Source organism: Anomalospiza imberbis, chromosome 16 (assembly GCF_031753505.1).
Source record: "Anomalospiza imberbis isolate Cuckoo-Finch-1a 21T00152 chromosome 16, ASM3175350v1, whole genome shotgun sequence".
Lineage (NCBI taxonomy): Eukaryota > Metazoa > Chordata > Aves > Passeriformes > Viduidae > Anomalospiza > Anomalospiza imberbis.
The window spans coordinates 2,428,103-2,454,675 of record NC_089696.1 but is presented as its reverse complement, the minus strand read 5'-3'; the positions used below and the strand labels follow the sequence as shown (position 1 = coordinate 2,454,675).

The following is a 26,573-nucleotide window of genomic DNA, read 5'->3' as shown; positions in this document are numbered from 1 at the left end:
TCTGATATTCCAAGATGGATTGAATCTCACAGGAAACCCAGGCAAACCTCAAGAATTCCCTGATGGGAGTTAGATGTGTGAGGCTGAAGAGGGAGGTGGGGACCTGCAGGGAGCTCACTGAGAGGGGAGCACACACGTGTGCCTGCTTGGCTGGCTTTGGCTACCCAGAGGCCATGGGAAGATGTTAGCAGGTGTCCTTTGCTGGTGTGGGGGAGCCTGGAAGTGTTGGGAATGGGGAGAGCAGAGCTGTGAGCAGGGAAAAGCTCCTGGGGGCTGCCTGGGTGACTCAGCCCTGCTGCTGCAGCCACAGAACCCCCTCAGCACTGGATCCTATTTCCAGCCCTGCTGTGTCCATCCCATCCCACCATCTGTTCATTTCCTGCCAGCACCAGCTTCCTCCATGCCAAATATGGATTGTTCCAATCTAGAACAATCCAATCTGTGCTGTTTTCAGCATGAAAACAAGGCAGCTTTAAAATACACCCTGGCAAACCTCTTTTTTTCTACTTCCCAAAGCACAAAATACGTCAGGTCCCCTTTGTCTCACACAGTTTGAGCTGAGTTAGTGGTAGGAAAAAGCTGCCTAACTCCTCCACAGCTCACCAAAAAACCCTTGTTGTATCAAGGCAGATCATTAAAAGGATTTGATGTCTTCATATAAAAAGCAGTGGCCTCTATGCAGCAGTTGCTGATAACAGAGGAAGTGGAGATGGAATTAGAAGATTTCTGGATTGATCTGTCTTCAGGTTTTGGAGACTCTTGCTCTAATTTATGCTACACTAAATGATGTAAATTTGGAGGTGATTACACCTGACATCCTTAGATGACAACAGAACCCCATTTTTGCCCAGCCTACAAGTGACTCTGGAGTTTAACTGCAATTTTACTCTGTAGAAGGCTCAACATAAAGTGTAAAATTGGGAATTAATACCTCAAAAAGGAGAAAGCTGCAGGGAGCTCCTAAAATAAGACAAAACTGAGAGAGATTCTGAATATAAAAGAGAATCAAGATATCAGATGAGCGCTGATGGAATAGGATAGTTCAAAATGCCAAGGGAAGAGCTTAGAGAATGCTCACAGGGGGTGTGCAGGATGCTGCTCCTCCCTCAGCAGGAGCAGTGCAGACATCCTGTGGACACATAACTGCTCACACCTGGAGGAGCTCCAGCATCTGCTACTGCCTGGACTTGGATCCCTGCACTGTCTAAGCCAGGAGCACCTCTCTGAACTAGCAACTGTGGGATCAGTAGGGTTAGGTCCTGCAGCAAACCCTGGGACACTCCCAGGAGAGACCCCAGGATGCAGAGGGGCTGGGATTTCACTTGAGCACTAAACTGTAAAGAGGAAAGAAATCGGATTTTCCATGCAGCATTATTTTCACTCCCAGACCATAAACCCCCATGTTTCCCTGTGTGGGGAATGGCCCTGGTGTGTTCCTGTGTGTACTGGGGGCAGGCAGGAAACAGAGGAGTCACCTCCATGGCACAGGGAGAGCTGGGGACGTTGTCACTTGGCTTCCTGGTTCAGTTCAGCTGGGCTCACACAGCTGCCAAGAGGAGAGGGCCTGTGGTGCTGCCTTCCAGATAATGTGAATGCAGCTGGGACAGGCTGTACAGAGCAGTGATTAGGAAAGATGCTGGTAATGAACAAGCTGTGATTCACTGCACCTTTGGAGTCAAATATTCTCCCTATGCATGGCCATGGTTTGTAGGCACTGAGCCCTCAGAGAGCAGAAGGCAACGTGCATCCCTGATCTGGAGCCTGTGAGCTGCTGCCATCTTCTCTCTGTGATGCTCCCCATGGTACCAACCTGTGCAGCTGCCCAGGATGGAGCCACAGTGCTGGGATGATCTCCAGCTCCTCACCCAGCAGTGGGTACAGGTTAACCCTGTGCCTCACAGCAAGGAGTGACACACAACCTGAGACAGCCTGGGAGGGGGCCAGGTGGATTTGGAGCTGACACATTTTGCTCCCAGTCTGGAGATCTGCAGTCAGTCTCCAGTCCTTAATGTGAATTCACAGCATGGGCTTGCAGAAGACACCTCTCTTCCCTCTGCATCACATTCCCTTCCACACAGAGAAAAATGGGATGACCATTCTGCCTGATCCTTCTGAACCGCTGTCTTTTGGGCTGTGCTCTCAATCACAGAATGATGGAATATCCTGAGTGGGGAGGGACCCCCAGAGATGATCCAGTCTCGCCCTGGCCCTGCACAGACCCCCCAACAATCCCACCCTGTGCCTGAGCATTGTCCAAGCGCTCCTGGAGCTCTGGCAGCCTCGGGGCTGTGCCCATTCCTGGGGAGCCTGGGCAGTGCCCAGCACCCTCTGGGGGAAGAACCTTTCCCAAAATCCAGCCTGAGCCTGCCCTGGCCCAGCTCCAGCCATTCCCTGTCCCTGTGCCAGAGCTTGGAGCTGCCCCTCGGGAGGAGCTGCAGCCCCCCCCGAGCTCTGCCCTCAGTCTCCTTCTCCAGCTGAACAATCCAAGTGCCCTCAGCTGCTCCTCAAACCTTTCCCCCATGCCCATGTCCCTCCTTTTCCCCAACAGCTTCAGATCCTTCTGATATTGTGGCACCCACAACTGCCCCAGATCTGAGGTCAGGCCACACCAGGGCAGAGCAGAGCAATCCCCTCCCTTAGTGCAAGACCCTGATCCCAGCAGCATTTTCCAGGCATTGCCAAAATCCAGGGACTCATGAAGCACAGCACAGCTGCTGCTTGGGGGAGCACACTTCAGTTTATTTCTTACACCTCCATGAAAAGGAAATCTGCTTGGAGGTGAGGGAGCTGTTCCCACCATTCCAGACCTACAGCCTCTCCTCCTTCACTAGGTCTGATGTTGGGATGGCCCACACCTGGGGGAGGTTGAGAGGGAAGGAAAACATTCTAGAAGTTCCATAGCAGAAATCTGAACATGGCCACAAGGTGGAGAGAGAAATTCCACAAGCAGAGTGACAATTCCCACTGAGAACAGGACTTTCCTGCTTGTCAGCCTGCCTGCGGTATGGAAGGGTTGGAATCAGGTCTGTGGGAAGCTCACCTGAGAAGATTTACATGTCAAAACTCTCCTCTTCCCTACAGGACTGAAAAAAAAAAGAGCGATAATTCAGGCTCTGCAGCCTTCCCCCAGCATGCAGGGTGCCACAGGCACTCAGCAGCAAGTGCCCTCTCTGCCAGCACATCATTACCACCCTGATCCACCAGCTCTGCCAAGGAAAGGGGCTCCAAGAGAGCTGCTCTCACTGTGTGACTTTGGACTGATTGTCTGCTAAAAAAACAGGGTTTCATAAAGCTGTCTTCTTACATTAAAGATCAAATGTTGTTCCTGTCTCAGTAGTGAAATGGTCTCTTGAGGTCTGGGCAGGACAAAACCAGCCCTTAACACCAATGTTACAAAAGGAAATGAGCTACAGCACGGGGAGGAATGGTTCACAGGAGCTGAAACACCCTGGCAGTGTGGAATAGAAGGTGATTTCCAGGCACAGCTCCACAGGGAGGGACTATTTCAGCTTCATTCAGCAGCACTGCCTTGTCACCAGTACAGTGTGTCCCAGTCTGCCACCTTTGGGAGGGGAAAGGTCCTCATGATGCCACTCATTCAGGACTCTGTTCCAAGTGACTTGAAAAGATGGAGCTGCACATGGAATCATAACATCACCTCAAAATCTGTCACTTCTGATTGTGTGGGTGACAAAAATCTATTTAGTTCAAGGGGAGACTGGACAGGTCCTTAGGAGAAAATAAATATACTGAGGGTTAGCTCAAATCTGTGCAAGCCACAAGTGATGGGGCTGAAACAGCTTGAGAGCAGCAGAGAACCTGAGGGAAGTTCCCACGTGCTTCCCCAGACATTTTCTTTCAGCCAGGGCTGGGGAGAGCCCGGGCTGGCTGGATGCTGTGGCTGACCCAGCACCCCCAGGATGATTCTGCATTCCCAGGACAAGGCTGTGCATCCCATGCTCCAAGGTCCACCCCAGCTGCACATGAACTACCATCCTGCTGCAAACAACTCATCTAGGGCCTGTTTCAGGCAAGAGCTTTCTCTACACTGCAAATGGTTAAGACTTTCAATGCTGAAAGAATTTCTTTTCCTTTGGCTCTCTGACAAAACAAGAATCTTACTGCAAGTGCCACCACAAATTCAGGGAAGTCCATTGTATTTGTCACAGCCTCAAATATCTAATGCCAGACAGAATAAAAATGGATGTGAAATTTTATTCACATTGACAATACTAAAATTAAAATGTAGAGACTAGACTGCCTCCAGCTCTGTCATCTCCAGCACAGGAAGGATGTGAAGCTGCTGGAGAGAGTCCAGGAGAGCCCATGGAGATGCCCCAAGGGCAGGAGCCCCTCTGCTCTGGAGCCAGGCTGGGAGAGCTGGGGGTGCTCACCTGGAGAGGAGAAGGCTCCAGGGAGAGCTCAGAGCCCCTTGCAGGGCCTGAAGGGGCTCCAGGAGAGCTGGAGAGGGACTGGGGACAAGGGATGGAGGGACAGGACACAGGGAATGGCTTCCACTGCCAGAGGGCAGGGATGGATGGGATATTGGGAATTGGGAATTGTTCCCTGGCAGGGTGGGCAGGCCCTGGCACAGGGTACCCAGAGCAGCTGGGGCTGTCCCTGGATCCCTGGCAATGCCCAAGGCCAGGCTGGACGGGGCTTGGAGCCGCCTGGGACAGTGGAAGGTGTCCCTGCCATGGCAGGGGTGGGATGAGATGAGCTTTAAGGCCTTTCCCACCCAAAGCAGTGTGTGATTCTGTGATAAATCAGTGTATTCTCTAATCTACAAAAACAAATGATCAGTGACACATGGGTTTACTACAACAAGCCCCCTTTAAGGAGGGGACTTTCCTCTGGTATTGTGACAATGAAGCAGCTGCAGTTTCCCAGGCCCACAGGCAGCACCTGCAGCTTGGCCCCTGCTCCCCCAGCCATGAGCTCTCACCTCCCTGCTCCCTCCTGGATCAGAGCCCTTCCTGCTTCTCTAATGCAGCTTTTGCCATGTTTGCTGACCCAGCAGCACTGAAGTCAAAGCTCCAGAGCCCATACCAGCTGCCTTCTTCAGCTGCTCCTGCCTGTTCCTCCCTGCACATGGGGAAGGGGTTGATTTTCTCTCTGCACCACACAAGTCTCCCCCAGCCCCCTCCTTGCTGCTCCATGGGAAACCAAATTCTATAACTTCAATTCTTTTAATTGGCTGAAAGAACAAAACCAGGAGCAGTATTGTCAAACCTGCATTTAGTTTGAAATTTGCTGTATCTATACAGGGCTGATGAAAGGGCTCTTGAGGGTGAGTGTGCTGATTTTTCTCAATTACACCAAGTGGCCTAAAAAGAGGGATTATCTCTCCCTGAGAATCTTGCCTCTATAATGGCAAAACACACTGGAATATCTGCCCACCACAGAGAGAGGGAGGAAGCCTTATCTCCCAGCACTGACAACCTGGGAATTAGAAATGTAAAAGATGTAAATTAGAATGTAAAAAAGATATAAAAGTGCACCCCAGCAGCCACAGGGACTGAGCACAGTGGGCCCTTTCTCCTCAGCTTGAGAGCAAACGTGGCTCAGCAGCATCACCATGAAAGAAAACACAAAGTTTCAAAAGAAAGTGATTGAAATATCTTAATTTGAGTCAAGGAAAAAAAGCAATAATTAATAGAAATAATGTTCTTCTTATGCTGCCTTGATTATTAAGTGTATTTTAAATGCAAATTGCTGAAGAACACCAGCAGATCTGTGGTGTGTTTAATAGCAAACATTCAGCCCTGGTTTTCTAAAGAAGCTGCTGCTTCTGACATTAATCTCAGGTCTTAAAGTCTGGTGAACCGAATTTCCATTAAGCGTAATTAATGACAACAAAGCTCTTCCTAGAAAAAAAAAATCTACTGGCAGCATAATCTACAATTTTTAGAGTAAAACTCTAAAATTGGTATTAAGAGCAGCAGGGACTCAGGTTATGGTGTTCTCTGAGATGAAGCATCACAGACAGCTACAGGGTCCCTTCCAAAGCTCTAAAACCTGTGTACAAACCTTTCCTTGAGAAATGCCAATGAAAAACATTCCTTAGAGAATATCATTGTTCCTAGCACTTAACAAGACTTTTCAATTTTCAAGAAAAACAAAGGAAGGGAGGATAAAAATGCTTAAATTACACTGACTGGAGAATATCAGCTTCTTTCCCTGGTCTCAGACAGAGAGGGGAAAGCAGAATTCCACTCACAAAACCCCACATGTCTGCAGTTTATCTAAGGAACAGCTTCCAGCAGGAGTGGTGGCACATGAAACCCCCACACAGGCACTTCCTCCAGAGCCCAGAGAGGTTTGTGCTGATAGCTCAGAATCCCTCACTGCTAACAAAAAGAACTACCCCGATTTCCTGGCTGCGTTTTGCTTGACTCCAGACTAAGCAGAACATTCCTTTTCCCACCTGAGTGAACCACAGACCCTCACACAGCAGTTCCTCTGAGCTGCTTGTGAGCAGTGGGAGCAGCAGTTGCAGTTGCAGTTGCACTCCCCAGGAAGCAGGACAGAAGGACAGAAGGCTCAAATCCCTCCCTGGAGCAGCAGCTCAGGTGTGCTCCACCTGGGCCAAGGCAGTGCAAGTGGCTTTACTTGCACTGAAGGTTTCCCAGCTGAAACAGGTGCCAACAGCTGCAAGGAAATAAATGCTTTGCAATGAGAAATGGTATTGCCTTCCTAAGCTTTGTACAGAACTGCTTCAGGAATGTGGAAGGCAATACCAAGGCAGGATTTTCCCCACACAGTAATTTTTTTCCCAGTAAATAATCCTGCATTTGCTCCCCTGGAAGCACTGTTTTTTTCCACAGGGCTTTAATCCTCCTGCAGCTCCTGAGAGCTGAGCAGTGCCAATATCCTGAAGGGTGACAGGGGCTTCTTACATTTGCAGCTACTCAGGTAATTCCAGGACATCCCTGTGGCTCAAGGCAGCTCAGGAGGGGTTAGGATACCTGGCAGCAGAGTTTCTGTGATCTGCAAATCCCCGTCGCTGTCAGATCCTTCATCCTCCTGGATTTCTATGTCAGAGTCATCATTACCTGGTTAAAAACAAAGCCAGCTGATTATTATCACCCAAAGCAACCCCCAGCCCAGAGCAGCAGCTGGATACAGGAGATAGCAGCAGTTCTACCTTTGCTCGAGCCCAAGAAGAATTGAGAATTCCTGCAGAGAGCATTGGCTCTGCAGGAGAGCCCAGGGAAATGGCCAATAGCCACATGCCAAGGAGAAATCCTTCAGCATGGGAGAGCCAAAGCAGCACTCACTGCAAACAAGAGCCTTGGGACAATCCCAGGCTGTACTATAAAGGTGCTGTTTAAATAACCCCTCTGGGCATGAAGAGAAGGTGCTACTTCAGCAAGTGACTGAAAGATAAAACTCTGAAAAGCATTTGGGAAGTGTGTGTTTATTATTCCGGTTTTACCCTGACACCAGCAATGTCAAAACACATCTCCTTGGAATATTTGCCTTTCATTTAATTCTACATAAGCACAGTTCCACATCCCCAGATAAAGGAATGCAGTTCCACCCAAACCCAAGATCCTGGAGAGACAGGGAAGCTTCCAAAGACCAGGAACTTCTTCAGATATTCTCATCATCTGCCCTTGTTTCCTTCTCCCCATCCAAAGCAGAGTTCCCAGTCCAGAGCCAGGACAAACCCAACAGGACCCCATGGGAGGACCCAGCACAGCAACATTTGCTGCTGATTATTTAGAGAAAACAGGCAATTCTTTCCCAGGTACATTTAATTACACACATGTCCAAACTGAAAATGGAAATAACTACTTTAATTAGGATTAGTAATGAGCTGACACATCTTTGCAGTATTTAATTATCAGACAATATACAAATATTAGACGTTTTCCCATCCTCTTTTTCACTGCAATATTAAGTTAATGAGAAAATAATAATGGCAAGGGAAGTATCTGCCAGCCTGGTAAGATTACAAGGCTCCAGCAGAGTTAGCTACAATTTCTATTTGCACTTTCTTCTTTGGCAGGTGAGGGAATCACTCACTGCTGTGTGACCTGGATGCTGCTTCTGTTTGCCTGGCATTTAGGAAACTGAGGTTTTGTTCAGCCTGGCATGGGCAAACTCCTTGGGAGGAGCCATGTAGAGCTTACAGAAAGGATTCAAGCTTGTGCTCAATATATTAAAGAATGAATTTATCATATCTGTGATGGCTCTTGCTGCTACTAAAATGCCCTCATTCTTATTTTGTGGGTTTTTTTCCTTCCCTCTTGGTTATTTAATTTTTAGCAGCAATTTCTCTCTTTCAGGCTTTGTCATTCCTGTTAGGCAGCAGCACTGCCAAGAGCTGAGGATGCTGCAGGGAGCCCATTGATTATTGGCCAAAGCCTTCCCATTCCATGCCCATTTGTGCTTCCTGCTCCTGTCTGGGATCTCCTGAGCATGAGCTGCCAGCTGAGCAGGCTTGGTGGGATATGGGGAAGAAATTCTTCCCTGTGCCTTTAAAAAGCCTGGACTGCTTTTCAAGCCAAATGAAAATACAAATGCATCACCTGAACTCCCAGCATGCCATGGAATGGCCTGGCTTGGAAGAGACATCAAAGCCCATTTTGTTCCACCCCCTGCCATGGCCAGGGACATCTTCCACTGTCCCAGGGTGCCCCAAGCGCTGTCCAGCCCAGCCTTGGACACTGCCAGGGATCCAGGGGCAGCCACAGCTGCTCTGGGCACCCTGTGCCAGGGCCTGCCCACCCTCCCAGGAAAAAGTTTCTTCCCAATAACCACAGTCCAGCAGTTTTCCTGCTGAGGTGTGACTTTGAAATAAATCCAGTTATGGATCCATGGCAAGAGTTTGGGTTTTCCTTGAGCAGCCTGGCTGGAATCCTGGAGCACAGAGCCCAGCTCAGAGCATCACTGCAGTGAACTCATGCCAAAGGCTCAGAGAAGTGACAGCTGCAAATTCAGCAATATCAAAATTCCTGCCTCCAAGCCTCCTGCTCTCTCTTGCAAAGACATGAAGCACCTTTTTCACTCCCCAAAACCAAATACACTGCCCCAGTCCAGCCCAAGGGCTGCTATCTCCAAGCCCAGCTCTGCCCATGTACAATCTGAGTTACCAGCTGAGCTGAACTGTGCTGGGCCTAAATCCCAAGGACACAGAACCAGAGCACAGTGCTAAAAAATTATACAAACACACAAGAGAAAGAGAAGCTGAGTACAGGCTTTTTATCAGGATTAAACACCAGCCCAGCCCAGTGTGACCTGTCCTAGGCAGTGTTCCACACCAACCCCTCACACTACACCCAGTGTGCCCAGCTCTCACCAAAATATTCTTGGTATTCATAAGAAGTGACAGCTCAGAAAGTTTCATTTAACAACATGCAAAAAGACTTACTGCCCTAGAAGAAGCCACAATCTCATTTGTGTGTCACTGCACAGACAACTACAATCAATTTTGTAGAGACAAGGAACATTCCTTATGAAAAAAACAGATTTTTCTCAGGATCAGCATAAAGCAATGAAGATAATCAACCACAGCACCACAAATTGCCACGTGCTTGTACACGGAGTACAGAAGCCACTGAATGGAGCTGGCTTATGAGATTTATATAGGTTTACATGAGGATTATTGGAATTCTCTTAACAGACTTATTTATTATTATTCATCAATCCATGTGCCCCAATTGAGGCCAAGCTGGCAGCTTCCAGAAGCTTCAGACTGAGGTTTTAAGCAGCTCTTGTATTTTTATTATGAAAAGGTAATCAGCAGAACAAGTCTGTAAATTGTGCTGGGCCCATCTTGCCACTGCTGTGATTGCCTCTGCTGCACAGAAAACACTCCAAATATCAGCCTGAGAGAGGATATACTGAGATTTTAAACCCCACTTGCCTTTCATTTCAACATTTCTATTTCATAAATATGGGTTTCAGACAACTAAATTAGTTTCCTTTAAAGCTGCCCAGCCACAAAAAATACACCTTGGTTCCACTGATCTTCAAGGGTGGGATTTTTGTTCCTGCTCCCACTGCTCCCAGAAAAAAGCCAGAGCTGATACCTGGACAGATAATACTACATTGAAATGATTTAATTTCTGGTAATTTGCAATGCTTGAAGGAAAAGCACCATGATTTAATAACTTAGCAGTGATTTCATTGCAGATTTGGTAGTTTGCATCAATAGTCAAGTAAAGGTATCCAGCTGTAAAATAAGAAGTTACTGTGGTGAGGATAATGAGCTCAGTGGCCATTGTTTATTGATAAGCTCTGGAATTAGCTGTAAGTGCTGTGCAGTGTGTCCAATTTCATCAGAAAATCACTGCCTTGCAAACACAGGCACTGGCTCCACAGCAATTACTGCACCCAGCAGGATGCTGGTTTTGGTGAGAAAACATCATGAGAACAACCAAATGGGCAACTGACAGCCACTTGATCCCAAATGAAACCCAGTTACCAAATAGCATGAAATAAGGGAACGGCAAAACCCAAGGGGGATGGGACTGGGGTTTCTGATGTGCTGAAGGAGAGTGAAGCCCAGTGCCCACTGAAAGCCTCAGCTCTGCCAAACCCATCCTACTGTCACACCAAACCCCCACCACCAGGCTCTGGATCAGCCTGCACACTCCTAAACCCACAGCTCTGCAGTCTGAAGGGAAAGAAAGGCTTGGATAGAAAAATAGCTGGAGGGAACGTCCTTTGTCCTTAGCACAAACTGAGATCTCTCATCCCAGCTCTAAGAAGAATTCAGCCAGGTACTGAGAGCTACTGAGCAAGGTCCAGATGTGAGTAACTCCTAGGAATTCCATGGAAAACTTGGATGTTCAGAGCTGGGCAGCTAAAACTGGGCAGTAACAGCAACATACAGCAACAACAAGGTTGCAGAGGTAGCTCTAAGTGCACTTATTTACCTTGCATGGCCATTTTAAGGTCACAGAATTATGGAATAACTTGGGTTGCAAGGGACTTTATCCCATTCCAGCCCTGCCATGGGCAGGAACACCTCCCCCTAACCCAGGCTGCTCCAAGTGCATCCAGCCTGGTCCAGCTACAGAATCCAAACTCCCAATTTATCAGTGAGGATTATTAACCACTGCCTGGGGAACCAATAGGTGTCAGCCACTTGAAATAATTAAAATTAACTCAGGATGACAAGCTCCACTTAAACTGGGATTTGGAGTCTTAGCAGGAGCAAGCAGTTAGGTTATTTTTGGGCCCATTTGATAAAGAGGTCATATTTGGTGACCAGAACTATTTCTAACAGTCTTACAAGCCAAAAATCCATCCAAGCACTATTAAATTAGGTAATGAATTTGCAATTACCCAACAGGCACCACACAAAGCTCCTGTGGACCAGTTCCAAGTGTCTCTTAAGAAGATGGATGGCCCAGGCACCAGTAATAGCATCCAGGAATCATCCAGGAGTCACCCCTCCAATCCCACAGCTGCTGCAATGGGGCTTTTTTGTCTGCTGGCAGATTTTAAAACAAGAGCTCTGGAGCTGAAAGGGTGCACCCAGGAGCATCAGTTAAATCCTATGGTTATTGCTGAACTAGATTCAAGTAGTGCAGATTTCCAAATGCTGGGGAAATGAATGTTTATTCATTCTTCAGACCAAGCAAGAGGATGCAGGAGGGACTGACTGGAGCAGCACAACAGAAAGTGGCAGAGTCAATGAAAATTTCAGTTTCACAGCAAACACTTCTGCACATTTAAATTAATCCTGGGCACAGCACTGGCCAAAAGAAAGAAATGAAGTATCTTGGAAAATTCAAAGTGTTTATGTTTTTATACTTTCAAAACAAAATATTTTACCTTTAAAAAATATAGTTCATATATATTCCTACAAGAAGGGTGGAGACAGACTTTGGACAAGGGCCTGGAGTGTCAGGACAACAGGAAATGGCTTCCCACTGCCAGAGGGCAGGGATGGATGGGATATTGGGAAGGAATTGTTCCTTGGCAGGGTGGGCAGGCCCTGGCACAGGGTGCCCAGAGCAGCTGTGGCTGTCCCTGGATCCCTGGCAGTGCCCAAAGCCAGGCTGGACAGGGCTTGGAGCAGCCTGGGATGGTGGAAGGTGTCCCTGGACATGGCAGGGGGTGGCACTGGATGAGCTTTAGGGTCCCTTCCAGCTCAAAGCACTCTGGGATTCTGTGATTCTGCATTGTCTTCTTTTAATTTGACAAAAAGGTCTTGAAGAATGTGAGAAAGTGCATTGGAAAAAGCTTGTTAAAAAAAAAAAAAAAAAAAAACAAAAACAAACCTGTAAATGCAATAAGCTGAAGAGTCTGAAAAAATATTTTAGTCTAGAAACATCCCAAGTTATTCCTTTTTACTCAACAAATTTTTTGCAATTTTGGATAAACCTGAGGAAATAAATTGAATTTCTGCTGCCCTCAGTGACCTTCCCTGGCCTCTCCTCTCACACAATCCAGTACCAGAGCATCCCACACCTGACAGCAGAGCTGTCTCCAGCCTTCCTCCAAGCAGTGTCTGACACACTGTTTTAAGTGTCACGTTGCCATTAACAAGGAAACCAAGCCCTGGGTTTCAGGCAATTGGATTTGTTACATGGCACCAGTCCTGGATGTGGCACAGGGGCAGCAGATGTGTGACACCCTGCCTGGATCAGCCTCTCTAAGAGCATCATCTGCCAAGCAAAGATTAGAAGATAACCCAGCAACTTCCTCCCTGCTCAGCACAAAAGACATTTTTATACTGCTGCAAATACTTAATTATGTGTATTTTCATCAGGCAGATAATTCTCAGAGCCTGATCTGTAGCAAGAGTTCAAAATCTTTATGTTGTTTAAGAACAGTATTTCAGACAATTTAGTGGGTTTTTTGTTTTGTTCTGTCAGAGAGAAGCAAAAAGAACCAGACTGTTGATCAATATGAGTAAAGAGTTAAACAGTTTTGTCAGTTTTATGTGAGCACCACAGCCATGGACTTTTTTTATTCTTAACACAGACCTGCACAACTCAACCTCCATCCCACAGCTCTCCTTTATGAGAAAGAGGATTTAGGCTTCTCAGCCTGAAACTCAGCTGAGAGCTGTCCAAAACTCCTGCAGCTTCATTGCAGAGAGAAATGAAGTGTTAATTTGGAACCCTTCTTACCAAATTAGCAGCAGATAAGGTCAGGGCATGCAGACAATGAGAGCTGATCAATGCTGTGGGTAGGTGAGAGTAACAGTGCTCACAGGGCAGAGAGGATGCTTTCCTCAATTAATGGCAACAAATTTATCACCACCTGCCAGCCCATGCTGTTGGAAAAGCCTCATTACGTGTTGAGCAGCTCCCAGAGGCACAGTGTGAACAGAGGGAGAGAACCTGCCCTGTTCCTTTCATGGCACTGCCTTGCGGCCCCTCTGAGGAGGGAGGCAATGAACCTGTTCCAAGGCAGCTCACTCCCCCACCCCAGCATTCCAGGATCAGCCTGGGAGCCCTGGGATAGTGGGAGAAGCAGGGCAGCCTGCCCCACTGCACTGAGCAGAGCAGGAGCTCATCCCTCCATCTCCAGAACCTGCTGTATGAGCAAGACCAAGGCAGAGCAGAGCCCACTTCAGCCATCCTGGTGTGCTGGGTTGAAGTCCCAGATAACAAATCCTAACTTTCCAAACAAACTGAAGATGGAATACAACTTTGGATAAAACCACATTGCTTTGTGTGGGGGGCATTACTCAAAAATGTCAAGTGGAATAATGAAGTATTTAGCAGGGTCTGTGGTGACAGGACAAGGAGAGATGGTTTTAAACTGAAGGAAGGTCAATTTGGACAAGAAATTGGGAAGAAATTCTTCCCTGTGAGGGTAGGCAGGCACCTGGCACAGAGCAGCCGTGGCAGCCCCTGGATCCCTGGCAGTGCCCAAGGCCAGGCTGGATGGGCTCGGAGCACCCTGGGACAGTGAAAGTTGTCCCTGCCCACAGCAGGGGCTGGAATGGGATGAGCTTTAAGCCCCCTTCCCACCCAAAGCAGTCTGGGATTCTATGAAATATTTTTCCCTCTAAAAACCTGCTTCAGAAAGATGTTTCTGATGGTGAAGTCCTTCTTTACTCTTCCCTGTCACTGGCTCCTTCCAGGGCATGTCCTCTCTCAGGAGCAGGCAGCACCCAAAATCCCAACAGCTGAAAGGCTGAAGTGCTCAGGCCTGCAGCACTCACACCATTCCCACCATGCTCACAGCAGGCCTGACAAAATCACTGCCAGATGCAGCTGCAGGTCCCTCAGAATCCTCTCCATCCCTCGAGTGATGCCTGTTTGTGGTGTGAGCTGCAGGATCCACCCTGGGGGAGGCTGGGCGGGCAAAGCTCTCAGAGGTGCTGAGCCCATTCTGCTGCTCTTTGTTTCCTCTTGTGCCAAATGTGCATTTTCCCTGTGCTGAGCATTAACACCGCTGCTCTGTAAACAAACTGTGCCATGGAAGACACCAACTCCTGCATTCTCTCACCACAGCAAATCTCTTGGGTTTGAATGGTTTAAAGGGCAGCGTTTAATTAACAACGGGATGAGGGGGGGTCTGCTCTAAGGGGAGAGCCCAGATTGTCAAGGGTGAGCAGACTGAGATCTTGGGGAGCTTTACAACACTGCATTAATTAACTGCTGTGCTCCCGACGGGAAAACAGCCCCGGAGAGCCAAATTTCCTGGCTCAGCTCCACCCCTGCAGAGTTTCACAAAGGCAGGGTGGAGCTGACAGAGATGAGATGATTTGCCAAGGTGATGGGACAGGCAATAAATGATCCTGGTGCTCTTCTCACTAGAATAAATGCTAATTATGACAATTAGGTACTTGAATTAAGATGTATTATGGTAATATTTGAGGTAATTAAAAGTAATAATCACATTCTTAGGTGACAGTTAAATCAGTTACTAAAAGGCAAAGTTCCTTTTATTTCAGAGATGGAAAGTGACAGAACAGTTTTCCAGCTGAAAATCCACAGTCAAGGACAAAGCAGGGCAGCAAATTTTCGTGTTATACCTCACACTGCCAATTACTGGTGACTGATGTCCACCTCCTGTTGAACTCTTTTACCCCAAAAACTCTCAGGCAGTAGGACTTCGACTTTTTCATGCAAATAAATCCTTGAAATAATTCCTCATTCTTGTAATTTATGTTACAAATCCTGTATTTCAGCTGAAACTTCTTCACAATTCACCTCACTGATATGAGATCAAAGATGGGCAGAAATCAGTGAATTTCCTCTTTCATGAGTTTGCTCTGAAAATCTCAGCCACCAAACAAACTGTGGAGTGCAACTTTTATGTCTTTACTCAGTTTCAGCTTTCATGAACTCTCCCTCTGATCCTGAGAATTAACTTTCCTCCCAGTTTCTCCACGTATCAAATAAAAATGCACAGACTGCAATATTAAATTCCCTGGGGTAGTTCATGATCAAGTTTTGGCTGGTGTTTGGCTCAAAATGAGCAGTATCTGGTTTGTGAGCTTTCTACAGTCTCAAGAGGTCATTCATTCCCTTCTGATTTAATTAAGAAGTAGTTCAGGGAAAAAAAAAAGAAAAAAACCCCAAATTTTAATTGCATTCCCATTTTCAGGTACATTAAAATCAAACAAATGCAGGGAGACAAATGTGGATCCTATTGAGAAGACTGATGGCAGTAGAGAGGATTTTTAGCTGTGAGTTTTCATCTGGGAAAGTTCTGATGTGTCATAAAGAATCCTTGTGAACACAGAACCAAACTGGGGCCAGAAAGGACACTCTGGTTTTGCAGGACACCCAGCACCGGTGTGATGAGGCACAAACCAGCAGGAGCACTCACCTCCATGAAGCATTTGGCTGAGAAGAATCCTCTGTCCACGTCTGCTCTCAAGCCAGCAATGCCCTGGTGCTGGGACTGGTCTGTGTCCCCAGCCAGCCCAGCAGGGCTGGGAACAGTAAAATGAAGCCTCAACCTGCTCTGGGATTGCCCAGCACTCAGTGGCTGACTGTGGCCATTCCTCAGCTCTGCAGGGGGAACAGTCCCAGGAGAACATTCCACAAAGGAACATTTCACAGAGCAACATTCCCAAGGAACATTTCCCAGGGGAACATACCACAGATGAACATCTTCTAGAGGAACATTCCCAGAGGAACATTCCCAGGGGAACATACCACCGATGAACATTTTCCAGAGGAACATTCCCAGAGGAACATTCCACAGAACATTCCCCAGAGGAACATTCCCAGAGGAACATTCCACAGAAAAACATTTCACAGGGGAACATTCCACAGAGGAAGATTCCTAGGGGAACATTTCACAGAGGAACATTCCCCAGAGGAACATTCCCCAGAGGAACATTCCACAGAGGAACATTTCACAGGGGAACATTCCACAGAGGAAGATTCCCAGGGGAACATTTCACAGAGGAACATTCCACAGATGAACATTCCCCAGAGGAACATTCCCCAGAGGAACATTCCCCAGAACATTCCCCAGAGGAACATTCCACAGAGGAACATTTCACAGGGGAACATTCCACAGAGGAAGATTCCCAGGGGAACATTTCACAGAGGAATATTCCACAGATGAACATTCCCCAGAGGAACATTCCCCAGAGGAACATTCCACAGAGGAACATTTCACAGGGGAACATTCCCAGAGGAACATTCCCAGGGGAATATTCCACAGAGGAAGATTCCCAGGGGAACATTTCACAGAGGAATATTCCACAGATGAACATTTCGCAGAGGAACATTCCACAGAGGAACATTTCCCTGAGGAACCTTCCACAGAGGAATATTCCCAGAGGAACATTCCCAGGGGAACATTTCACAGCTGTCCTTTAAAGTTGCCATGATTCCACTTGTTCTGCCCCTGCCTGCTGACTCTGCCATCACCCCACATCCCCTTGGAAGTGGACACTTACACATGGAGTAGGCAGCACTTAGCAACTCCTCTGCTTCTACAAGAGGTGAAGGGAATCCCACTTACTTCCACTCTTCAGCAGGTGCTGCTCCTCCTCCTTCAGCCTGTTCTGGATCAGACGTAGCATGTTGGCTGCTTCCTGCAAGAGGAGGAAAGAGATGCCTTGGGAAAGCTGCCACAGGGAGAATGGGACTAGAAACTCTCATAAAACTTCCTGTTCTATGGAAAAACAGGTCTGATTTGAAACATGGAGCTCCTCCTTACTTTCTGAGGGTCAGGATGTAAAGCCAGGTCAACCAGTGCACTGAAATTCAACCTTACACCCCCACTGGGTAAAACATCACTTATCCCACGGAAAATTAGTTTATTTGTCTTCATCCCACAGAACATGACTGCTGTTCTTTGAAAAGCAGACTTTGGTAGTTGTTTTCAGCCAACAGTCACCAGAACTGGCTGGTGAAATGACTGCACTTCCTAACATACATCCAAACCAGAAAGGATCCACACCTTCCCAAGCTCCAAACAAAACTGGAGCAAAGAACCCTATCAATGAGCTGGAAAGGTACAGCCATTATTTATTATACCACTCTGGTGCAAAGGAGAGCCAACCAAATGAAGGTCAGTGACACTGAAGAGTCCCAGAATGGGACCTTTCTAGCCCATTTATAATGACATTTAGTTTAAATTTGGGTAATGCTAATGGTGAAAAGCAAATTAAACATGATAGAGTAGGTAAGATATGAATGCACAGAATCAGGCACAGCCAGAACCCACAACAAGAACAGGTGGCAACAGCTGATAGAAGATTTAGCCACAAATTTTGCTAATTTTAGTCTCTTCAATTTCAGTCAGGCAGAGGAAAGTTAATTAATTGTGGACTGAAATACGATTTTTCTGAGCCTTTGATTTTTCTATGCAAAATATGATTACAATTAAAAGCACCAGTTGCTCTGATGTGATCAGACCTCCACACTTACAGTGCACTTGTGGGAAGGAAACGTGCACTCAGCTGGAATATCCATGGGACAGAGGGATAGAAGAGCATGAAATGTGGAGTGGAGCACAAGCTCTTGACACTTTCATGTGGAAATGTGTTTCCCATAAGTATGGAAGCTGAGAAAGGAACCTCCAAGGCCCACCCAGCACATGAGGAAGTTGCTGGAAATAGAGGCCTGGCGACAGACTGAATGGTCCAACACAACTTGGCATAAATATCTGTCCTGGGAATTGAAATTCATGCTGGAAAAACTTGCACGAAAGATGTTTCCAAGTGGAAGTGATGTGTCACCTGTAGCTGGTGAGAAACACAGCTCAATGCCTCTCTCAAGGAAATAAATCCTGATCCAAAAATCTGCTTTGGACAATCACACAAACTGTCTGCTCTACAAACTCTCAGTGCTAGCAGAAACAGGAATATTGCTAATGGATCCTTGGGACCAAAGGGAGAAGAACCCTGAGAAACTGAAGTAGGTGTGACAGTGTCCAGGGGGATAAAGCAGAAAGGTCAGGATGTCAAATCCCATGGAATGAGACCCTGCAGCAGCAACTGGCATCAACAGGACTACTGCAATCTCCAAACTGATGGGTGTGTTCTGCAGGGAGAAGCTAATTCCTGCAGAAACAAGCCAGGGAAAGACCCAAGCATGTAACTCATTTCACATAGACTCAGAACATTTGAAATACTGTGTGGAGGAAACTGCTCTTTTTATGATTCCCTTCTTCATGATTAACACTCTCCACCCCCTCAGTGCCAGCAAAGCCTTTTCAAAAATAATGAAAATTGAAATGTGTGCGGACCTGAGGCAAAAATGTTCAGAGGTCTCTAGCTAACAGTTTCCTTTGTCATTCCAAGGCCTCCCTCTGCATCACTAAGTCCCAGTATTTCCTCACTGAACCTCACAATTGCTGTCTTTTTTTCCTTACCCCCTCCTCCCAGCCAGCCCCAAGGTTTGAATAGGGTCAGTGATTTAAATAAGCCCCTGCCCCCATTCCCAAGGTAGCCTCCCCCCTGCTCTGTCCCTAGGACAAATGGATACATGAGGGATCATCCCCCACCTGGATCCCAACCCCACTGGCTGCTGCAGCCCACACAGTGCATATGGCAAAGAAAGGAAAAACCAGGATAAAAGGAAAAGGACATTTCCCAAATGTCATGGAGACAAATTCATAACTCAGGAAGCACATTTAGAATGTCCACACAGCAGTGATATAATCAGCACAGACATAATCACTGCCTGGCACTGCAATTCCAGGCACACGCCACGACAGCTGAAGCTGGCAATTCCAATTTAGACAAATAAGCAGCTCCCCTGCCCTGCCTCCCTGCTCCTTCCCTTCTCCCACCCTCCAGCTCCGAGAAAAGCATCTGTGCAATGACACAAAAGGAACCTGCTGCAAACTAACCCAGCAAAACAAAATTAAGGCAGGCAAATTCTCCAGTGCAGCTCAGCATGTGCCTAACCCAAGGTCCTGACTGGAGGATGGGAAGCTGCACCTGTGGGGGAAACAGCAGGGTTAAGAAGATGGGGTTTATGAACTTAAACTGTGAGAGAAATGAAAGCTAAAAGAATGTTTACCCATACAAATGAGCCACTTTTCCCCTTCCTCCAGCCTTTCACCTCTGTTGCTGTCAGCAGCTCAGCTGATCTCATTGCAAGCCAGCCCAGACTCTTAACTGGCAGGAGAAATGTTGTTTTTCTGCTGGTTTAGGTTTCTGAATAACTTCATGTACACCTGGTCCAATGCCACTGTCCCAAGGGACCTGCTGAGCCTGTGCATCCTCCCTTCCAAAGCAGCCCCTGGCTCCATCCCTGCCACATCCTGCAGAAGCTTATCAAAAACTGCAGCAACAGGAAATGTTTTAAAAGGGCAGCTCCAAACCAGTCAGAGCCAGGAGAGCATCAGTGAACTGCTGGTTACTGTCTTTAGCAAGTGACATCTTCAAAGAGGGGGCAGAAGGGATAGCAATTCAAAAATCTAAAAAGTAAACAGAATTTATCACTTAATGTTTTAAAGGTTTTGAGTGCCTGCAATCATCAAAGCTGCATTTTTGGGCCTGAGCAGCTCCCACCTTCCATGGTGACACCACCCTAGCAGATGTGACTTATGACAGCTCAGCCAAGCCCAGCCTGTGCTGATCAGAGCTGTGTTTCAGTTTGAGGCTGGGCACCTGTGTGTGATCCAGGCTCCTGAGCTGTGGCAGGGCACAGGAGCTGGGGGTGATGGACTGGAACACTGCAGGTGCTGCTGGAACACACAGTGTTGTACCAGGGCCCCAAGTGTCACATTTCCTTGCAGTGACAGGGTGACAGCCCCATGAAAACAGAGATGTGTCCCTGTGCTCATCACAAGGAACAGCCTGAGTGCCTCGGGATAGGAAGGAGCCACTATTTAACCCCCTGTTCAGTCTGCAGTAACCAAAGAGCAGGAGCTGCAGCAGGCAAACCCTCTCTGGATCATCCTCTGCATGTGAATTTTATCAAATGAAGTGGCAGCTCCTACTGGGGAATCACAGTGCCAGATCAACACAATTTAAGTACCAGTAAACACAAAATCCAAACAAACCTGCCCCTTCAGACACTCCCAGGGCTTTCAGGGTACCAGGGATCACTGGGGCTGAAAATCCTGCTTTAGGTACAGACAGATGGAAATTCAACTTCTCTGCCTCTACACATTATGCAGCCTCTCCTGGTGTAAATCTGCCCAAAGGAGTAATTTTTGCCAATAGCTGATGGAAATGGGCAGCAAGGCAGGGCTGACACTGAGACCCCCTGAATAACCCTGACTCCAAGGGAATTTCCAAAGTCCCAGCCCAACCTCTTGCTCCAAGCAGGACCAGCAATGGGATCAGATCTCAGCACTCAGGGCTGGAGCTTATTGGGTCCTAAAGATCTCCAAGAGAGAGACTGATCAGCCTGCCTGGACAACCTGTTCCCTGGCTGAGAGGCCAAAGGGTGCAGAAGTTTCCTCCCAGCAGGTCAGAATGATTTTTCACTGCTAATGACCTGCCCCTGCTCTCAGCATAAGGGTGTCCTTAGTCACCAGTGATGTCCCCACTCTCCATGCAGGCCCTTGGTGACACACAGAGCCCACACAGACAAGAGCAGCAGGAAATGCAGAGCCCTTCTGGTGACACACAAAGGCTTCTAAATCAAATAAGTTTCACCTATGTTTACAATCAACTGGGTTTTTTTCATGCCCATTTTCTGTTGTTACAGAAATGTTACCTGCCCACCATACAAGAGAAATATTTTTTGTTGGAATTACACAATTTGGAGTTGGAATGACACAATTCAGATACTCTGCATCTCAGTCTTCTTCAACTGGCAAAGCAAATGATTTTCCACCTGACACCTGACTATGAAAGTCTTTGCAATACATGGTGTCAGAATGCTTTAATATGCTCTGATCTATTGCTCTCTGCACAAGTAAAACAGTTTTGAGTTCCAGGGTGCAGGCTCTGGGCTGGGAGGGGTGGTTGGGATGATTTTGTTTTCAATCAGAGGCCATGGAGAACATCCCCCAGGAGGAGATCCACAGACAACTTGCTCTGCTACTGACTCAGTGGTTGTCTCAAGGCCAGTGATCCAGGATTCAGATAAGCCACATGACTGACCTGACTGCCAGTCCCTCATCCCTGTCCTTTATGATGTACCCGATGTTCCTGAGTTTTGGGTAAAACCAAAACATCCAGCTGGAATTCATGAGAAGTCATGAGACTGAAGACAACTCTGCCCCTGCAGATTGCAAAGCAGCAAGTCTGACAGCCCAAAAGCAGGAAGAACAAAAATGATGCAGTATTTGACCATTTAAAACAGCTCAGCTATTTTTTGTTTGTTTGTTTGTTTTGTTTTAGATTTTAGATTTTAGCTAACCTCAAAGTTTTGGTTGTTTTGTTTTTTTTTTTTAAACACCAACAGGATTTTTAATATAAAGAATTTGTGCCCTGCAGCCAGCTGGCAAACACAATTACCACTGAACAGAAGGGAAAGGGAAAGGAGTGGGTGAAACAGCAAGGGAGTAAGTACAAAAGCACAGGACAACAACTGGAGCTCACTGGCTTTATGCATTTGGATCAAGCATTTCCATTTCTGCCTTAGCTATTCCGTTTGTTCTCAGACACTCTCCCAATTCCAGAAAATCTCTCTCTGTCTAATGTTTTCATCTTAGCAAGGGAAAACAGTGTTTTCTTCTGTTTTTTTCTGGAATGATTTACAGTGCTCCCACTGTTCTGGGGTACCCTTGGAGGAAGGAAACCAATTTGCTGCTGGATTGAAGGGCTCAGCTCACCTTGACTTCATCTGGGCAGCTGCTCCCTGCTTTGAGACAGAACAAAGCACCTGAGATCAGCTCCTGCCACACTGAGGCAGCTGGTTTTGCTAAGAGAGTGGCCACTCTTTCAGCAGGAGGGAGATAAAGGATGAGGAGCATGATGAGAATGTGACAGCTCTCAATGACAGGAAATCTGCCAAGGCCAACGGGAAAGGGACTAAAGTTCATGGAAACAGGAGGTACCAACCCACCTGGAGCTGCTCTTTAAGAGCAGAGATGATGTTTCATGGATGCTGCACTACTGTTAAATACCTCCCCCAAAATTCATGTTCTGAATGGGAACATGGCTCTCGTTATGTTTGACCAGACCTGACTGCAGTGCTGCAGGGTTTGTTCCTTTTTATTCTGTTGAGGAATGGTGGGAGAGAGACAAGATCCACCTGAAACAGCGGGGCAGAAGAACCTTCAACATCAGGCTTGCTCAGCTGTGAGCAGGCTTCGAAAGAGCTCTGGCAGGGAATGATGCTGATGATGATGATGCTGACAAGAAGCAGGGCACTGTGAACAGGCTCTGGAATGCTCCTTGTGAAGGCAAAACAAGTGGGAGCCCATCTCATGTGCCTGAACACAAGTGAGTCCATTGTAGGGAACAAACGAGGAGGAATCAGAGTGTGCACAGCTGTGATCCCACAGGGACTGCAGAAATATGGTGTCTCCTAATAAATTCTGGCACACCAGCTCCAGCAGTCACATTTATCAGAATAACCAATTAGACCTGTTAGATCACTACTAAAGGGCACTTTCATCAAGAGGAGTCATACAAACACCTCAGAAATTGCTTGAAAGGTTCCTTTTTTCAAGGACAAATGTGTTAATTAATGGAACATCTTTCATGCCAGCAAGAAAATCATGGGAAAAGCACAAATGCTTTCTAAAGTGAGGCCAATGTTTCATCAAGGAAATCAGAGTAAAAAAAAAACCTAGCATGGGTTTTCATAGAATCACAAAATCATTAAGGTTGGAAAATACTTCTGAGATCAAGGGAGGTTTTTTGCCAACCATGTCCCCATGTGCCACATGCACTTGTTTTTTGAATGCTTCCAAGGATGGTGCCACCACTGCATGTCCCCATGCATCTCTATGAAGAGATTTTCCCTGATATCCAACCTGAACCTCTGCTGGCACAGCTTGAAGCCATTTCCCTTCATCCTACTGCCAGCTATGATGACTTTGTTTTGGGGGAAAGTCTTTAGGAAGGAAAACTTCCATCAGGGATGTGTGGGAAAGGTGTCCAGCAGAGCCTTCACATGGAATCACACGAGTAGCAGAAAACAGAGGCAGGAAAAGATGGGATTTTTGGCTGATTTACACCAGTGCAGCTCTCAGTGACACCAGCTCAGGCTGCACAGAGCCAGACAATGAAGTGCATTCAAAACCAACCCACAGCAACTGTTTTAAAATCAGTTGATCAGACTGGTTTAACATTTTTCACACACTTCTTCCTAAAGCTCCCAGAATTACTTGGCAGGTCCTAACTTCATCCAGCTCCAGCCCTGCAATACCCATGGATAAAGTGGAGTTGGAAGGGAACAGCACACTCCGTACCCTGGACATCAACACCTTCCCTCTGGGAACTCAACAGGAGATTACTCAGGGTGAGGGATGGCAGCTTGGTAATTGTTCTCACCCTGTGGGATGTGTTTGCTGACCTGGGTCAGCTCATGCTCTGTGTGAACTCTTTTTGCCTCTCTCTAAGCTCTCCCCTCGTATCCTCACACACTAAATGAGTAATTTACTCATTTACTCCAGTAACTGTCCCCCTGGCACGATTCTGGAGTGACTTTTGATGTAATATAAAACCTTTCTGCACGTTTTACTGTGCACAGTACATGTTTTCCATTGGAATGATCAAACAGTACACAGCTGGCCCCAAGAGGCTGCACAGTCTCTGTCCTTGGAGGCTTTGGGGACTGGACTGGATAAAGTCCGATGCCACAGCTGACCTTGCTTGGGACAGAATGAATGTGCCAGTCAGCGACCAAGAAAGCAAGTTTAAAAGTGATTTAGTTGACTAGTTTTCTATTCAAAAAACCCCAAAAGGCAACAAACAAAGCCCAGCTCAAAACTTTTCTCAAACCGTTTTCTGCACTGCTGTGCTGTGCTGGTTTCAAGGCCAGGTTGGAGCACCCTGGGCTGGTGAAGGTGTCCTTGCCCACAGTCCTGGATGAGCTCTAAGGTCCCTCCCAACCCAAACCATTCTGTGATGTCAGAAATACTCCTGACCCATCCAGGAACCACAGGTCAGAGCCAAGGGAGCAGAACATCCAAGGAAACAGCACTGAGCTCTCTGCTGAGGATTTGTGTGAGTGCCCATGGCAGGGCACAGCTCAGGAGGACTGTGCAGACACAGGAGACAGAAAGATTGGGAAGGCACTGGGAGAGCTGCATGAGACCAGGGCAGGGCACAGGCCTTTAAATCACCTGCCAGCACTTACAGAAATCTAAACAGAACTAAGGAAAGAAGTTAAAAAAGAGATCCAGATGAACATTTTCTGCCCAGAATTTTCCAGTCAAAATCCTTTCATACAAGAAGCTTCAAGTCAGCAGTAACACAGGCAAGTTCATTACTACCTGAAATAACACGACAGAAGATGGACTTTATCCTGTGTATCAGATGTGTTCTGTATTCAGCATTACATACAATGCAAATTTCCCCTAATGACAACTCTCCATTTCTCCTTATTTGCTTTTGTGGAAGGGATGAATCCTAATGACTCAATAACAGCTCACTGAACATTCCCTTCATGCTTTATTGTAGCAAGCTTACAAGTGATACTGTTTGGATGTGTAATTTATTTGAATTAATGTACAATTCTGGGGTCAGTTTGCAGTGCCTGAAGAAATCATCACCCAAATTAACACTGATTGCAAGCTGGGAGGCACAGCAGTGTTTTGTTCAGCACCACAGAGCAGTCACTGCCTCATCCCTGCCAGACTCCAACTCCTGAATTATCTCTGCCTGTGGCACAAAGCTCAAGTGTTCAAGGGGGTCAGGATTGCTCAGCTTTTCAAGGAGAGTGTTCACCATATTAAAGGGCAGCTGTTGTTGGTGAACTTGAGGGTTCCAGGAATTGATAATGGACTCTGCCATCTATCTTGAGATAATTAGCTCAATACAGCCCCCATTTCTCACAGCAAGAGTGTCTTCAAGAGGGGGCTGATGCACACTTCAGTTTATTCCTGATCTCCCACCCAAATGAAGTGGCAGCACCATCAAGCCTCTCTCTAACTCTTGTCAGAGCCCAAGCACAGGAACCACAGACCTGTTTTTTTACCATTTCTCCAGCTTGAAAACATTTGCACTCCTACTTCCTGCTCCCCAGGACAATGCTCTACCTACTCCTAAAATGACTGGAATGAAACTATTTTCAAACATCTCCTTGAGGTGGGTAGGAGAAGGTGCAGGTGAGTAATGAGGCAGACAAACTTCTTTAGTAAGGGGGTGACAAGCACTGCTTCTAGGACTGTTCATCCATCAGGCTCGGATTCTTTAACACGAAAGAGCAGGTAAATCATTTCTGGGCAACCAGCAGTGGACAACACCAGCAGGTTTCACCTCACATCCTGCTTCTCTGGTTTCCACAGCTCTGCTCTCCTCCATGGAATAGCAGGGACACAGGAGAGCTCCACTCCAGTTTACTCTATGGATTAAGAAACTAGAGCTGTTGGTTTAAACACCCCGGTGGCTGGGCAGGATCTGAGATGCAGGATGCACTCTCTGGAGTTTCCCAGCAGAAGGTGGACACCAGCAGGTATTTCCAGGGCATGTGGCACTGCCAAGGGGACTCAGACACTGCTTTACAGGGCAGGCTCCTCCTCAGTTCTCTCACAGAAGGAACAAAGCCTGAGGAGGAGATTCAGACTCACAGCTCTCCAGGTCAGCAAATTAAAAAAAACCAGAGGAATCTCAAAATGTAGTGTCCTACAATGGAGGTTTCCATTGATTTTGGAACTACATCACACTCAAGGTAAGTCTAAATGGGAATGGAACTGTATTTCCAGCAAAATAAATATGATTCTAGCCCCCAAGCAGAAAGGTGTGCAGTTTGTCCTGGGATTTCTTACTTTCCTTGGTCCTGATGTTCGACCCTGCTGCAAAGCTGCTGAAATGCAGAGTTGGGCCCGTGGGTTACCCCAGCATCAGAATCCTCTCCAAAGGATCCCAGAGCTCTGGGAGGAGAAGGCAGGGACTGCACAGGGCAGTGACTGCCCCTGCCAGCCCATGCCAAGGCTGCTGCCAGGACATTTATCTCAGAGGGCCACCTTTCACACGTGAATGTTCCACTTCCACATCTCACAAAACCCAATGAGGAATTGCTCTCACGCAGCCAGAAAACTGGGAATTATTTTCCTATGTAAAGACTCAGACCTCACTGTTTTGCACATGATCAGATTATGCA

The 26,573-nt window shown here is 47.1% G+C and overlaps 1 protein-coding gene across 2 annotated transcripts in view; it reads right to left on the bottom strand.

Moving 5' to 3' along the window:
• The window catches only part of CLUAP1 (clusterin associated protein 1), a 57,404-nt gene that overhangs the window by 3,596 nt on the left and 27,235 nt on the right, over positions 1 to 26,573 (bottom strand). For both annotated transcript variants that reach the window (XM_068206518.1, XM_068206519.1), the window contains exons 9-10: positions 16,909 to 16,981; positions 6,969 to 7,055 (exon numbers count right to left, since the gene is read on the bottom strand). In XM_068206518.1, the coding sequence (XP_068062619.1) occupies positions 6,969 to 7,055; positions 16,909 to 16,981 (160 nt within the window). The remainder of the gene's footprint in view (positions 1 to 6,968; positions 7,056 to 16,908; positions 16,982 to 26,573) is intronic.